The sequence below is a fragment of the Dermacentor andersoni genome, chromosome 4 (genome assembly GCF_023375885.2).
Source record: "Dermacentor andersoni chromosome 4, qqDerAnde1_hic_scaffold, whole genome shotgun sequence".
Lineage (NCBI taxonomy): Eukaryota > Metazoa > Arthropoda > Arachnida > Ixodida > Ixodidae > Dermacentor > Dermacentor andersoni.
In genome coordinates, this window is record NC_092817.1 from 57,590,176 (window position 1) to 57,605,766 (window position 15,591).

The 15,591-nt window shown below is 43.5% G+C and overlaps 1 protein-coding gene across 2 annotated transcripts in view; it reads left to right on the forward strand.

The window, feature by feature from the left end:
- The window catches only part of rg (A kinase anchor protein rugose), a 346,775-nt gene that overhangs the window by 119,931 nt on the left and 211,253 nt on the right, over positions 1-15,591 (forward strand). For both annotated transcript variants that reach the window (XM_055073810.2, XM_050182990.3), the window contains exons 2-6: positions 7,978-8,082; positions 8,567-8,693; positions 9,017-9,117; positions 12,115-12,210; positions 14,603-14,724. In XM_055073810.2, the coding sequence (XP_054929785.1) occupies positions 7,978-8,082; positions 8,567-8,693; positions 9,017-9,117; positions 12,115-12,210; positions 14,603-14,724 (551 nt within the window). The remainder of the gene's footprint in view (positions 1-7,977; positions 8,083-8,566; positions 8,694-9,016; positions 9,118-12,114; positions 12,211-14,602; positions 14,725-15,591) is intronic.

Genomic DNA, 15,591 nt, shown 5'->3' on the forward strand with positions numbered 1-15,591 from the left:
ATGATTACGTCGGGCTTTTGTCTTTTTGCGGTCAATTTAATGTGTTGTGTCATTGTTGCTTTTTTGTTTGAGAAGCTGCGGCAGTTCCACTGCCAGATGACGAGTCTTCCCTTTTTGGTGCCCGCCATCTTTACGAGAGCTTCTTCTCCAGCTCTGCGAGCCGCCTGTCGTACTTTAGGGCCTGCGCCTTCCTCTCTGCCTCGCTGTCACTAATGCGCGCCGCCAGCATCTCGAACATTTTCTCCATTTTGTCAGAGAGTTTGTTGAGCATGTCCTCAAGCACGTCAGTTTTTTTTGTGCTAGGTCTGGGTCTCTTGACCTCCTGTACCGAAGCGACCTGTTCGTTGGTCTTGGTCTCCGGGATTTTACGCTTGGCGCCCAGTGGGTGTGCTACATCTGCTAAGATATCCACTTCCTCCTCCATGGCTTCAGTGGATGGGGTGGAGACGGAGGCGAAGGCGGCTGACGGGGGCGACGATTGTGTCTGCATTTTGGCAAGTATTTCATTAAGTGTTTTCTGTAGTTCGTCAATTTTTTGGCTGATTCGCTGTTTTGTTTTTTTGCCTTTTCTAGCTCCTGTCTGAGTAGCTGGTTTTCCGTTCGATATTCCTTCACGCGTTCCTCTATGTGATCGTACCTGCCCCTATCGTTACTGGTATTGCCGGACCTTCCCGATTCGCGATTGGCCACTACGTCTGACCAGCTCACCTTTGCTGGTGTCGTCTGTTCTTGATTCTTCCCCTTCGTGTCGGGCTTCGTCCCCCTTGAGGTGGATATGGACCCACTCCCGGTCCTGTCCCTGTTCCTGGACCTGGACCTCGAGGTCGGTCGTCCCCGCGCTCCCGGCCTAGACCTGGATCTGGATCTGTCCCTGGACCTCGAGATCGGTCGCCCCCGCGCACCCGGCCTGGATCTGGATCTGGACCTGGACTTGGATCTGGGTGCGGGAGATGGTTGTCTGTGGTTGCTTTCCCCGCCGTCAGGGTCTTGTGAGCCGGCTACTCGCAAGAGTTCTTTCTCGTTTCTTCTCGCTGTCCATCTTCTTAGTTTTACCATGTACGGCGTCTTGTATTTAGCCCTGCAAGTCCGGTCCGCCGTGGGGTGAGCTTCTCCGCAGAGCTTGCATTTAGGTGTGCATTCGTGGTCTTTGTCCGGGTTTTTGCTACCGCACGCCGGGCACAGCTTGTCGTCCGGTCTGGGGCACACATCGGGTCTGTGCCCGAGCCTGCCGCACTCTTTGCAGAAGTCTATTTGTTTCCGATAGAGGGATACTCTCATCATGATGCTGTTGAAGTGCGCCCACGCGGGGACCCTGTTGCCCTCGTACAGTAGTATCACGGTGGTCGTGCTGCCCAGTCTCTTGGCGTACGCCAGGGAAGGGTTCCTCACGTTCACCAGTGCGTGCAAGAGCTGGTCTTGTGTGTAATTGAGGGGAATATTGCGGATTATCCCCTTGGCCATCTCTTCTGGTGCCGAGACGTACGCGTTGGTCGCGTGTTGCCTCCCGTTGATTGTTAGTTCCTTGATTTTGGCGACTTTAGTCGCCGTCGTCTCGTCAGGTGTGCTTACCACCAAGATGTTTTGCGTGTGGTTGGGGCAGATCGTGATGATTTCGTCGCTGCTCACTCCTGCTTCATTGCGTATCGCCTCGTCTAGGCTGGCGCTGCACGTGTTTCTGATGTTCAGCCCGTCTCTCGGTCTTACGATTATCTTGATGTCGTCTCTAGGTAGCCTGGGCATCTTGCTTGCTCGTAGAATCTTGTTCACTATGCTCTTCCCGCCTTTGCGCGTCGGGCTTCTCCAGCGGGTGCCTTGCTTGTCTGGCTCTTGGGTAGTATTCGCCCGGCCCTTTCTTTTGTGCGTAACTCTGATCCATCCATCCGCGTCGCCGTCCTCGGCTCGGCTCGCGGGATCATTTCTTTCTTCTCTCGACTTGGTATTCAGGATTTCCCCCACTTCTGCCTCGTCTACCTCCATTTCGGAAGTGCTTCCGAACCTCTGACTTACACTGCGACACCGTTTTCCGCCCTAGCGGGGGCCGGTAGGCTTCCGCTATGGGCCTAGTCGGCGTTAAGCTTAGCTGTGCTTCTCACTTCGAAAAATCTTCGAAAATGGTCGCTCACCCCGGAAGAAGAAGAAGTATTCGGACCCTTCAGATGCAATTTCCTCGTAAACCAAGTCTTTTCTTGGCACGAAACAAGCGTTGCGAGATTTCTAGGATAGTATTTAAACAGTCCACGTCGACTTTGTATTTGCCTTTAGGGTCCCTTTAATGCTTTCTTGACTCTGGAAGTACGTGGGTGCGAGGGTCTTATGCAAGTTCCGTAATAAGCGGATGTGCCTAAGTATGTTTCACCGCAATATTATGTGTGATGCGGTGAAGCACTTTGTACAAATTTTGTGCTTTATTGAAGCATATTAATAGCGGCAAGGGTGAACCCAGCAAGTAGGTTTAGTCCATTGCGCTCCCTAATTAATTTCAGTTTCTTGAACGCTATATATACAGATCCTGAATCATTCTTAAATGTATCCGTGTTTTCGGTATGACAACCTTGTTGGCAGTAGTTACTTATTTACAGTACCGAAAAAAGAAAAGAACTGAAAAAAGAACCGCATAATCCAACTGCGCGTATTAGCCCAACGCGCTGCTTAAAACGAAAACGGATGACACCGGTCGCACTTTTCATGTCTTATGCGTTAACATGGCTGCAATATCACCTCGTCGCCTAAGAAATGCAGGAATGGCGCCGACCGATGACGTATGGGGCGAGAATACAGTGCACGGTAGTTGGGGAATTTCATCCGGGACACTCATTGCGTTGACCATGGCGCTGGCGTAGCTAAATTTTCCGTCCGAGAAAGTGGAGCCGGAGAATTGCGCGGCTTATCTCTTTGACGGGTCGTCAGTATAATCGTAATTCTTTACGCTTCAGTATGTTTGTTTTGTTCTTTCTTTTTTCGTGCACCCAGAATCAAATAATTCAGCGATGTCGAGGCTATGGCACGTACACTACTCCCGCAGCCGTCTCGGGAACGAGAGGAAAGAGGAATGTCTGCGTGATTTGCTCGGCGCTGAGAGTCCGCCGCGCTGGAGGAGTTAAATTGATCGTCGTTTCGCCTCGCTTGTTTCGCCGTTTGGATTAAGTGGACGGCAGAGAGTGGAAGAAACAGCAGCCGCAAGCGACAACAGCAGCAGCAGGAGTCGAAGACACTGAAGAAGAAGAAGAAGAAGAAGAACCGTGGGAGCCGACGGCGTGTCTTTGCGCCGCGAAGGCGACGCGCGGTCTGTGTTCTCGGGGACAGCGTCGCCGCCGCGCTAATGAACGAGCCTGTCGCTCGCGCGCGTAGCCCTGTGTTGCTTCAGCTGCGGGGAGCGCGCTCGATCGGCTGTTTGTTCGCCGCATCGATTGGGCCGCCGCCGATGCTTGCTTCGGTTGTTCGCGCGCGCGCGCGCGATTGCTTGTTTCTCGGCCGGCGATTGCGCCCGCTTTTTCTTATTTCTTTATATATTTATATATATACCGTTTCTCCTATATCATCGTCGCTACTCTTTTTGGGACGATCGCCGAGTCTCGCTTTTGAGAGCTGGGCAAATGACCCGTGCTTTAGTTCGCCCCACTCCGTGTCCTCTCTCCCCTTCTATGATTTCGGCTCATCTTTCCAACGCGGAGCACGGCGAGTTTTGGAAACGGTAGCCCCTCCTTTATTATCTTAATTTTCTTTCTTTTTTTCTGGCGATGTTTATTCGTGTTGTCACCGGTGGGAGCGCGCTCGTTACATTATCCCCTGATGCGTGCCTGTCACTCGGTAATTGCCTTTCGGAATTTGCGGAAGATTGAAATCAATAAACTGATTTTTGAATTCAGCGCATTCGCTAGCTTCTTTTTTTAGTTTTCGGTGATTTTTTCTGCGTATATGATGATGCCAAATTTTGATGTCGAAAGCGTGTCGCTAAAAAAGGATTTTTAAAACGTTGTAATGTTTTACGACATTACAAGCTGCAGGGTTGTGTTATGAAACTCGGCCTGAAGCGTAGATGAACATGTATTTCAAGGTATGACATGTTTGTGGTGTATTGCATTTTTATGGCACTAGATGCAGTTTCCCACTTGTGTTATCAAAATCTTCGATCGTCACAACATTTTTAATTTTTGAATTTGGTTGAGATTTTGGCAAGAAATCATGTTTTAGGAGGATACATATATACATATCAGTGGATCAGCTAGAAGTTTTGTATGGGGAGTGCTGTACGAGAGGAGCTGCCACAATAGAACAAAAAATTATTTGACCACGTGACAACACGTCCTTGCGCCGCAACAATGTCTTTTGGTTGGACAATACGAAAGGAAAGGAACGCAAACAACGAAATCCGGGCATTGGCCGCAAGCAAGTATTTACTTTGGGTGTCTAATACCATGGCCGAATGACCGACCTTACGAAAAGAAAGTGCAAGGCTTGGTCCACAGGGCATACTGCCCATACACCGCTGAGACGAAAAAGAAAGAGGCACGGTATTTTTTCTCACTAGAGGTGGTGACCTCAATCGTGCCTTGGGGATTGTAGAATGAATAAAAAGAGAAAAAAGGAATGTGAATGAAGAGGCAAGTAAAGAGAGAGAGTGTGTGTGTGTGTGTGTTGAGAGTGAGTGTTGAAGGTATGAGGGGGCCACAGGACCATGCTTGTGTACAGGCCATCAGATAGCAGGTGCAGCATGTAGGCCATGCTTGGGCAGGTCCCAGGTTGAGAGCGGCAACATGTTTCCAAACAGTTTATGTTTGTTCAGGTTGATAGGGTAAGCCATGTAGCCGCCGTGTTGCAGAGACAGAGGTGACGAACTCTTTGTACATCTTGAAAAGGCATTCTATACAAAACCCTAGGAAGGTTTCCAGCACAGGTGGTTGTCTTGGTCGCCGTGCATGACGTTGCGACAAAATTTCAGGGGGAAATATATGTAATTTACATGGATGTAATATACATGTATTAATGCAATACAGACACATTGCCATACTAGCCACCTGCAATGTTGCCAAGTGTCATAAGTCAAGCTAATCTGCAATATTTCACGAATTTTATTTGCAGTGTATCATTTTTAGACTGACTTTGTCATTTGGAAAAAAGGTTGCACAAGTAGGGACGAGGCAAGCCATTGCACTCTCCTGTAATCGTGTTTAAGTTGTGCTATCTATCGTTCTTGTTTTTCCAGCGTTATTGTTTCTGTTTACTCTGCTAACTCCGAGCACCTCTCTTTAGCTAAGAAATAGTTGTTAAGTTTGCGAAATATGCAGAAAACAGAGACATGATTATCACATTTCTTGCGGTGTTGGATGTCAGGAAAGGCGGGATATGCATAGCATGGGCGCCCAATTAGCAAGATTACTCTTTGACTATTACATACAGGATAGGGTGTCTACCAACCGGGAGAACCGGGAATTCTCAGGGATGTTGAATAATCTGTAAATGCTCAGGGAAACCTCAGGTTATTTGTGCTTCTATGAGGGAACATTCGCTGTTATTTTATTGAAAGGGAACGAAATTAGCGGTAATGCTGGCTGGAGTAACAAAGAGGAATCGTAACGAATCTACTTTGACGCCGTGTCGTCGGCTGGAGGAGTTGCCAGTGTACAATGAACGACCGACTTTCCGGACGCCCGATAATTCGGACAGCTTCGCGGCACTACTACGTACCCCATAGAGTCAATGTATAAGAACGTCTGAAATTTCGAACGCAGAACCCTTAGACGTCCGATTTTCCGAACATTTTGCTGTGACCGCAGGTCCGCAATGGCACTAATCAAACAAAGCCACCACCGCCGCCATTTTGATAACCTTGCCGCCTCGAACGGCGCTCTCGCACGCAGATATACTTGCAGCCGTAGCCACCACCGCGGCAGCGATAGGCCTAGCTGCTTCGACGTTCGTTGTTAAGCTTTTTGCCGTTCGGTGCCGTGTTTTTCATCGAAAGAATTCGCCACTGTCAGCAATGCAACTCCGCCTTTGTGGTCCTCGCGATTAGCTTTGAAGCTCGGAAAACGGCGCGTTGCATAATGCCGGTTTCTGAAAGTTACCTTCGCCTTAGTATAATAATGTTACGTGGTGAAGCATACACGAAAGTATTGCGGTGAAGCATAAGAAGCGTCGGAAGGGGCATTTGTCACGGGACGCAGTATGATTCCTTAATTATGCACTTGTGCACTTGCCATCTCTAGTCACAGTACGAGTACCGGTATGCCTAGTAAGTGCACTGGCAGGCATTCAGAGCTTTTTCGGGTGTGCTTGTGGCGATTTGAGCTCTTAAAGGCAGTAAAAGACATACATTCATTTTGTCGAACTGCCCGATTTTTCGGACGTTTTCGCGGCCCCCAGGGAGTACTAAAATTCCCACGTTGACTGTACAACTGACCAAGAGGATGGTTCAAATGGTTCGTGAAGCGTGCGTGTGTCGGAAGGAGGACGAGCACAGAAAGGACCTACACATTGAGGAATGAACGGGAAAGGAAGCGCGCTGCCGCCGTTTTGAAGAAGCTTGAGCTCAAAAAACAAAGTGTTGGCTGATGCCGATATGCACGTGTCCCTCCGTTCAAACCAAAATAAACTCTTTAACGCAGTGAAACGCAGCATTGAGGCGTTGTGAGCGGGCTGAGAGTATGTCTGGACAGCTGAGGGTTACTTAACAGCTGTTGAAGAGACTCTCACTTGTGACAAAGTTCGGACATCATACCAATGAGCTTGTAATGAATTGATAGAAGCAGCTCATGTTCGAAAATATTTGCTTCTGTATGCCGCTCCTTTTTTATTCGTATTTGAGAATGTTCGACTCAATTCGCAATAACTTTTACCCTTTCTTTCGAAGGTATTTTCTTTGCAGAGCATTTCACTAGCACCCCTCCCCTTTCTGTTTTCTTATTGAATAAAATAAGCACTACTCCTTATTGTAAAAGCTGGATTAAGTCGTTTTCTTTAACATCTTACTAGAGAGTGACAGCATCGGGCGACATGGTGTCAGCCCGCCTTGACATAAAACAAAGTTATGTGTTACTGAGGAAATTTTGCAACGACACAAAGGGAAACCTGGAAAACTCAGGGAATTTGGAGGTGTCAACTTGGCAGACACCCTGTACGTAGTAGCCTTATAAGGCACATATTTTAAATGAAAAAAGAAAGCGACATCTTCTGTTTTCTTGCCTCCCTTTCCCACTGTAGGATAGCAAATAATGGAAGATTGTTTGGTGGGCTTCTACTCTTATTGTACCCTTCTTTGTCTTTCTTCGTTAGTCTTCAAGCCAGACAATGCTGAACACACGTTCACATGGTAGAACTCTTGAATCACGTGAACACACATGAATCAGTGTTGATATCATCACATGCTGAAAAAATGCCTATATGTTTGGGTGTTCATATGGTACTGTTGAGCATACCTATTTTGTCTAGGCATCTGACATCAAACAATAGTAACAAACAAAAAATATAAGCTTAAGTACTAATATTGCTAATTGAACAGATGAGTTGGAGAAAGCTCTGCACCACATTTTAAACTGTGCTGCTTAAATAGCCAGCCTTCTGCTGAAGGATTGTGTTATAAGCATGATTGCACAATCAGCAAATTTAGAATTTGGCAAATCAGTTCTGCGGAAGCTCGCAAGGCGGAGGAAAGTTCAAGAAAAAAAAAAGAATTGCCATCCACCTAACTTTAGCATAAGCTAATAAGCAAACCCTTTCCTTTTTCATCTATGCTTCAGACCGAGATAACATAAAACAAATAATTTTTAATTCCTCACTTCTCTGTAAAACGTGACATTTTCTTTTTGAGAAACTCGTGTGAGTTTCCTGTGTAGTTTTGTGCTACAGTTGGGTGGACGACCATTTTTCCCTTTCATAAACTCGGCATTGCAGCGTCTATAATATTTTATTTATGTGTCATTGCTATATTTATTGTTTTCTTTGCATCCTTAATCGTTTCTTTTTTTCTTTGTTTTGCAGCTTGTTGGAGGCGAATTCGACATGGAGCTAAATTTTGTAATCCAACATCCCCAGAACATCCTTCATATGTTAGATTTATTGGATCACTGTCCATCCAGCCTACAGGTGAGCTTCAAATTGATTGTGCTTTGACCTCCTTGGACTCTTACATCATTTTATGATGCACCAAATCATGTCAGCATACCAACATGATTGCACCTCCCCTAAATTGCAGAGGAGTATGATACATATGGCAGCCCAGTGCAAAAAGAAAAAGAGCAGGTTTTTTTTTTTTGCTTATATGTTGAGATATGTAACTCTTTTATTGAACTAGGTAATTTTCATGTCTCAACATTTCCTAGCTGTGTGAATATCATTGTTTTTAATGAAGAAAATGTAGTCCAAATTGCATTAACTTTGTTCAGAACTGTATTTCTTCAAGAATAAACATGTCATAAAGTTATTCTTTATAGATTGCTTTCAGTGTTCGTCATAGCCAAGGTGTAGCTTTAAGACGCTCAGGCACATAAACTATTTCGTTAATCGCAAACTGTGAACATTGATGTAAATACCGAATTTTTTCTTTTTCTTTTAATCTTCATGCTTACAGGCTGAAGTGTGGAGTGTATTTATTGCTATCCTTAAGAAAAGCATGAGGAACCTGCAGGCGTGCACTGAAGTTGGACTTATTGAGCATATCCTCCAGAGGTTCTCTCAAGTTGAAGAAGTTGTTGCAGGTGGGTGGCTTCTTGGCAATGACTGAGACTGGGCGCATTTCACTGATGTCTGTAAATTGATACACTGCTTTTTCAGAATGAGAGGTTGTCTCCGTTAAAGTGTGAAAGCCCATTCAATTCCAGTAGTGTCCTGATCACAACAATGTTCTTTCGCTTTATTTTTGTAGAAAATTTATTTGTAATTTCCTGCTTTTTGAAGCTTTACAAAGCTGTCAAAGCTTACTAAGTCATATGCAGGCTAGCATGTATATTTTGCCTGTGTCAACTGTCAACATTTCATTTATTGAATATGAAATTCACAGCATTCTCTGCTTTCTTTTCAGATCTTGTCATAGAAATGTTGGGGGTTTTGGCAAGTTACAGCATCACAGTGCGAGAGCTCAAGTTGTTAGTTGGGTGCATGAAGGCCACCGGAAACAAATGGGTCAGTCACTGCTTGAGCATTTCTCTTTTCCTTCTAGTGATGTTTAGCTCACTAACTATTGTTCACTTAGCTTGTGCTCAATTCATGACCCTTGAGCATTATGGAGCATTACGGAGCATTATGGAGGCAGAAATAACAGTGTGCAAATCCATGTCGTGCTGAAACAACCTTGTATTTAGTGTAATTTCTTGTCAAAACTGCAAAATGTGCCACAGGCCTTGTTTCTGTTTCTGCTCTTGTAGTGGACATGCTAAGTTTATTTTCCTTGGCACCCTTCATTTATTTACACACTCTATGGTTCCAAATGGCACATGTATTAGAGACAGGCAGTACATTTTTGTTTAGACATCGGTAAGTGTCTTTCTCTCTCTATTGTGGCACTGACTTCCATAAAAATATACTTTACTTCAGTGATCGAATATATCATAATTAAATGTAGCTACGTAATATTGGGTAATGGGTAATGAGGAGGGAAGATAACCGATGGTCATTAAGGGTTACGGACTGGATTCCAAGGGAAGGGAAGCGTAGCAGGGGGCGGCAGAAAGTTAGGTGGGCGGATGAGATTAAGAAGTTTGCAGGGATGACATGGCCACAATTAGTGCATGACCGGGGTTGTTGGAGAAGTATGGGAGAGGCCTTTGCCCTGCAGTGGGCGCAACCAGGCTGATGATGATGATGATGATGATGATGATGATGATAACGACGACGTAATATTGTTTCACTGAAAGGGCAGCTTTTGCATCACTGCCCTCTCACTATTTGTCTCTGCTGCCGTATTTGTCCTTCAAAGTTATGGTCACATTGTTATGAGGAGCTCATAGTTCCAAAGTTTGTGCATATGCACACTGGGATAGCTTTATGTAGTCATGTTGGCAACCTAACCATTTCATTGATTTTAATGTTGTTCCAGTACTGTACCACCTTGGAAGTCATTGGAAGCTATGTCAAAATGAATTGTAGTTTTGATCACTCCTGCATGGTGAAACTTGCAGCGCATTAGTGAGAGTGAACGAGACAAGAACACAGCTCATGCAAGACTGGGTCTCAGATTAAGGTTTCAATTTGAGATTGCTTCTTGTCTAATAATTCTGTCTCAGATGCCTTGGGTGGCTCTTATGTTATACTGTGAGTACAGTTATTCTTGATGAAAACATAAAAAAAAAAGAAAATTTTACCAAATTTGCTGGAGATCTTTTTTCGCTCACTTTGTAGAGCTCACTTTTCTGAATAATATGACACCATTATTTTAATTTAATGGGGTCCCTCTATTTCACAAATGGTGTAGAAAGATAGTTTGAAGAAGGCTTCACTGCATGGCCTTAGTGTCTTGCAAGAAAAAATGTTTTGCAGGGCTCGATACACAATGGAAAAAGAGAATACGAATAAAAAATAACCTAAATGGTGCAAAAACATGCACATGAATTGTGAATACTTTTCCGCAGCTCCTAAAGCAGTTAGTAGACCGTCTTCGTATGGTAGACTTGGAAGCAAGGCGTGGCACAGAGGCCAACTCCGCGTGTTCAGACTCCTTAGATGAGAACACATCACTTTACGTTTCCATGCAAAACTCTACATAACTGTTGTCTAATGTGGAGTCATCAAAATACTTTCTTTTCTTTTACGCATGCTTTCACTGCCTCATGTCTACGCAGCAGCCATGTTTTATGTGGGGGTGTCAGAGGTGGCAATATAATGAAAGGCAATATAATGAAGGTGCACAACATGTGCACTTGTGGCTATCTAGTGTCAGGAATTGTAGCTGGATGCAATAGGGTTAGTATAGTGGTCATAGCTTCACTGTGTGACAAATTTTTGTTTATGACGACTTCGTGACTTGTTGCATTGGTGAAAAATTGCATGACAACGGGAGGCAAAGGGTTAAAGCGCAGGCTAACAGTTCCCTTTAGTGACTTCTTCAGCACACACTTAATTGAGCAGGAAACATCACAGTTCTACGTATTTTATTTACTTGCTTATTGGTCCAGTCCTTTAATGGTATAGGGGCAGAAAATAGTCATGAAGAAGCGGTAAATTGCACTAAGAAAAGTACCTTTGCTGTGAGTAATCTGAAACGGGACTATGAAACAGCTCATGAGTTTGAGCATTCACAGTATTAGTAGGAAGACTATTCCAAATGCACTCTCCTGACAGAAAAATGAAATAGCACTCTAAAAGGGGCGATGACAACAATTTTTCTAGCTTGAATTATGCTATGCATGTTAAACCATATGCATCCTTCAGCAAGCTGGCGAAATTTGAGTTCATTCAGTGCAGTAGAATATTGGTATGTGAAATTTTCTTTTATATCACAGTTGAATGGTACAGCAGTGTGAGAGTACTGACAGGTGATTAAATGAAGTGTGTTCTGCGCAGTCAAATGGGCTCGGTATGTATACGGTTTAATTTCTGCCTGTTTGTCACAAAGGTCAGCTCAGTATAGTTTCTTCAGGCATTCTCTGGTTTTTGCTGTTTTTATTATGCGAGTGAAAGAATTGTAGGCACACTGCAACAGCGACACCTTTGCTGTACTATCGGGCGCCACAGCATGTGGAGCAAGGAGAGTCTGGCATGGTGTTTATCTAGTTTTGAAAGGTTTCCGAGTCACTTAATGGCACTCAAGCCATGCCAAAATGGCAGTTGCTGTTAGTGGGAGGGGCTTAGAGGCAGAGCTATCAAATTGAAATTTTGTGTCTAAATGTGTGCCAATGGCCCAGTTTTCTTGTGTGTATAATCACATTGGCACCTCTGATCTCAGTTACAATGATATACTGTGAATACATGGACGACCAAGTTATGGCCCCTTCAAGCACATCACTGTTCATTTGCATGTAGGCTACGTTCATTAGTGGCTGCGTGTACTGCAAATTCATTGATGTAGAAAGTCTGACCCACAAGAACTAATCCATTTCTCGCACAGTGAAAGAAATTATGTTTTCTTTTTTCTTCTCTCTGCTTGATAAAACATTGTCACTTTAGCAACTCTCTGTTTTCCAGCCCAGGCACTCTGTGAAGCTGATGTCCGTCCTCCGCCAGATGCCCCACAGGCAAGGTCCAGATTGCTTTTTCAGCTTCTCCGGAAAGAAAGGGGCGGTGAGTACCTCAGCTCAGACACTGGCTGCTTCTCTTGCCCATCTTGACGGTCAGTAGTTGTCAGAGCAAGCTAATCTGATTCCGTGGCAGTGTTGTAAATCTAGCTATAGCCCTACAAAAGCCTAATTTCACTTTTCATGGAGCGTGGGCTTGGACTCTAGGATTTGACTGGGCTATGCTTGGTGTGCACATCTCTCTTCCGTCTGCATCATCACACATCATGCCCTTCTTTCTCCTGCTCTTCTGGTTAGCTGACTGATGTAGCTGAAGTAATCACTAGAGTATCCCTCTAAGGGGAAAAAAAAAATAAGTGTGGAAGAAGGTTACAACTTACTGACATACAGACTGCTTTGGTGTGTTAGAATAACTTTAGCACAGTCTCGCACTTAAGCCTATGCATTCATGCTGTCCATTGCACCCAGAAAAAAAAAAAAATTGCTGACTGTTCCTGGTTTTCTGGGCATTATTGGACATTAGGCAACCTCATTGTCATATATTGTTAGCCATATACTGTATTCAGCTAGAAATAGTAGGAGAGATTGTCCTTAGGAACTATGTAATGTCACATGAAACCACTGACCTAACAGAGGCAACAGAATCAAATCCAATCAAATCTTTATTTTCCGCCATGTACATTACAGATGGAGGACAACGAAAAAAAAAGCTGCCAGTAGGCGGCTTGACGAGTCCGCAGCCCCACTTAATTAGTGGTGTTTGGGCATCAGCAATGAAAAACAGTCAATAAACAAATGTAAACACTTGATCAGTGCAGAGCAAAAGTAAAACACAATGATTCGAAAACAATTAAATAAATAAATAAAAAATATAGATGCCAGGATGAGTAAATCAGTTTTCTTCTTCTGCAAACATAGATCTAAGTTTAGCAGTGGAACAAATAAATAAGTCAAAATTAGTAGTTTGATAATAGTTTAGCAGTGATGGCAAAGAATAACATAGGCGTTTCATGTCAGAGGTCAAGCAGGGTGCAACAACGTTCCAATATTCTCCATGTCTGGTAGCATAATAGTGCTCATTTTTTTCTAATTGTGCCAGTTTACCTAGGTTAGGTATGTTATATCTCACTTCATATTTAAATCTAGTGCTTAAACAATAGGGGTATAATTTATGAGCTGTGATAATATGCGCTCTATGGAAAAAAACCTGCAGTTGTTGCATTAAAATCAGCATTGTACACATGGCGTAGGTATCGTTTCTGCATAACGTTAATTTTTTGTAGGTTCGAAAATGTGGTTGTACCCCAGACAAGTTGGCAGTAGTTAACATGTGAATAGAAAAGAGAATTATAAATAAGTATTTTAAGTTTTGCAGAAAGAATGTATCTGAGACGACCAATTATTCCAGTTATTCGAGCATGATTTATTACTAGTAAGTTCACATGGGATACCCAGGCAGCATGTATTGGCATACCTTTATATTAAGGTGGAATATGGTAATGAAAATGAGTTGTACAAAAAATAATTCTTGCAGATTTGCATTATTCATTGAGCTCCAGTATCAGTGGAACAGTTTATTTTACGGCTCTTGCTCCATCACTCTGTGCAGTGATTGCCCTACAGACGCTCTGGCTTACTAGTATAGCAGCTGACAAGCTACAGTAGAAAGCTGGTGACAAACAATGGTAATAACGACCTTAACTTACTATAGAAGCAAGCACAGCCACTACACAAGGCTGTTGGGAACCCCCAAGCCAAATATTAATCCTATGCATGCAACAGAAACTCTACAGTACGGCTCAAAATATTGCCTGCCATTTCCTTCAACTTTTTGCAGTTGGTGTCACATATTGTGTTTATTGTGATACGCCGATCAGCATGGCAGCTGTAGGTCAGATCCCTGTGAATGTTGCCACTAAGCAGTGCCTTTTGGTAAAGCGATAAATGGAGAAAGATCATTACTCATAAGGCAGGGGCACCATCTGGTGGCAACGAACAGTATAACTGCACTGTCACCATGGTATCTTACATTGGGCAGTATGTAGAACTGATCTCAGAGGCCATGATGATGCCAGTGCTTGGTGTGATCACTGGTGAAGCATGATGGCCATCATGTTGCATAAGTGCGCAGCTTCGAGCACAGCATAAATAAAAATACGGAAGTAAACAGTGTAAGAGTATAGCAGGGACAGCATTTGATTGCCGATAACTCATAGCCTTTTGTTGGAAAAGATGTGTGAGGTTGTAGTCAGTGAAAGGGAAAAAACAAACAGTGAGCCTACATTCAAGCAATATAGCCACCAAAAAATGCAGCAAGTTTTCTCCTCGGATAAATTTCAAAATAATGGTGGGAAGCTTTTTTCAATATTTAAAACCAAGAACTTGAGCTATAACTAATAATGGTTTTAATAATTTGTCATACTGGATACCCCTTGCAGGCAATTGCACTGCCGCCACTGGCACGCTGGCCGTATCAAAATGGCTGGACTCTCTACACATGGTTCAGGCTTGACCCCATCAACAGTGTCAGTATAGAACGGGAAAAGCCATTTCTCTACTGGTAGGTTCTCGCAGGCGATGTGGTGCTCTTGTTTGTCTTTATTTATGTATTTGCATAATTAAGGAATTCATCAAGCATATTTACATTCTGCTGAGTCAAAGGCATAGGTGCCAACAATTACAATTTTATGGTAAAATGCCCAAATTTTAGCGCTGATTTACAATTGTCGTATTGACATAAATATTTTACAATTTTTCATCTGCATGTAGTGTAGGGCAATACCAGTTTTGAATAAGACAAGTACAGCCCCTGAGTAATTTTTTTTATGGACTAATATTTTGCGCCCATTGATTGTATGAACCTATATGCGCGGTAGCAACACCAGCTAATAGACTCAGCGTAGTATGCCAGCCATATCTTTGACAGCTGTTACATGAATATTTCATTAATAAACTTTATCTGGATTTCTGCTTGTCTGTGGCACAAGTAATTTTTGGTGCAACGATATAGATCAGAGTGGCTGTTCACAACATCTCTACAGAACAAAGTCTGTGAATCATTAATCAACAGTCAACATGTTGAATAATCAAAGAAGTTTTAGTAATTTTTCACCAAATTTTAGTACTTTTTTGGTTTGCATGTCATGTTTATTCACTCTTCAGATTGGCAGGTCTGTAAAGGGCAAAGAAAACCTTTCCAAGCAGGTTAAGACTTCATTGATTTTGTTAATTACATAACGTATTTATCAGCACAGTGGCACATCTAGAATCTTACTTTAAAGATGAATGCAACACCTACTCTGCTTCTGTCATTATACGAGTGATGATGCTTAGAGCTAAGCTAGAAATAGGCAATGAAGCTGGGTTGAGCCATCATCTTGTTTGTTTCATCTTTATGAATCCTGTCTCTTGGTTCTGGAAGATACCA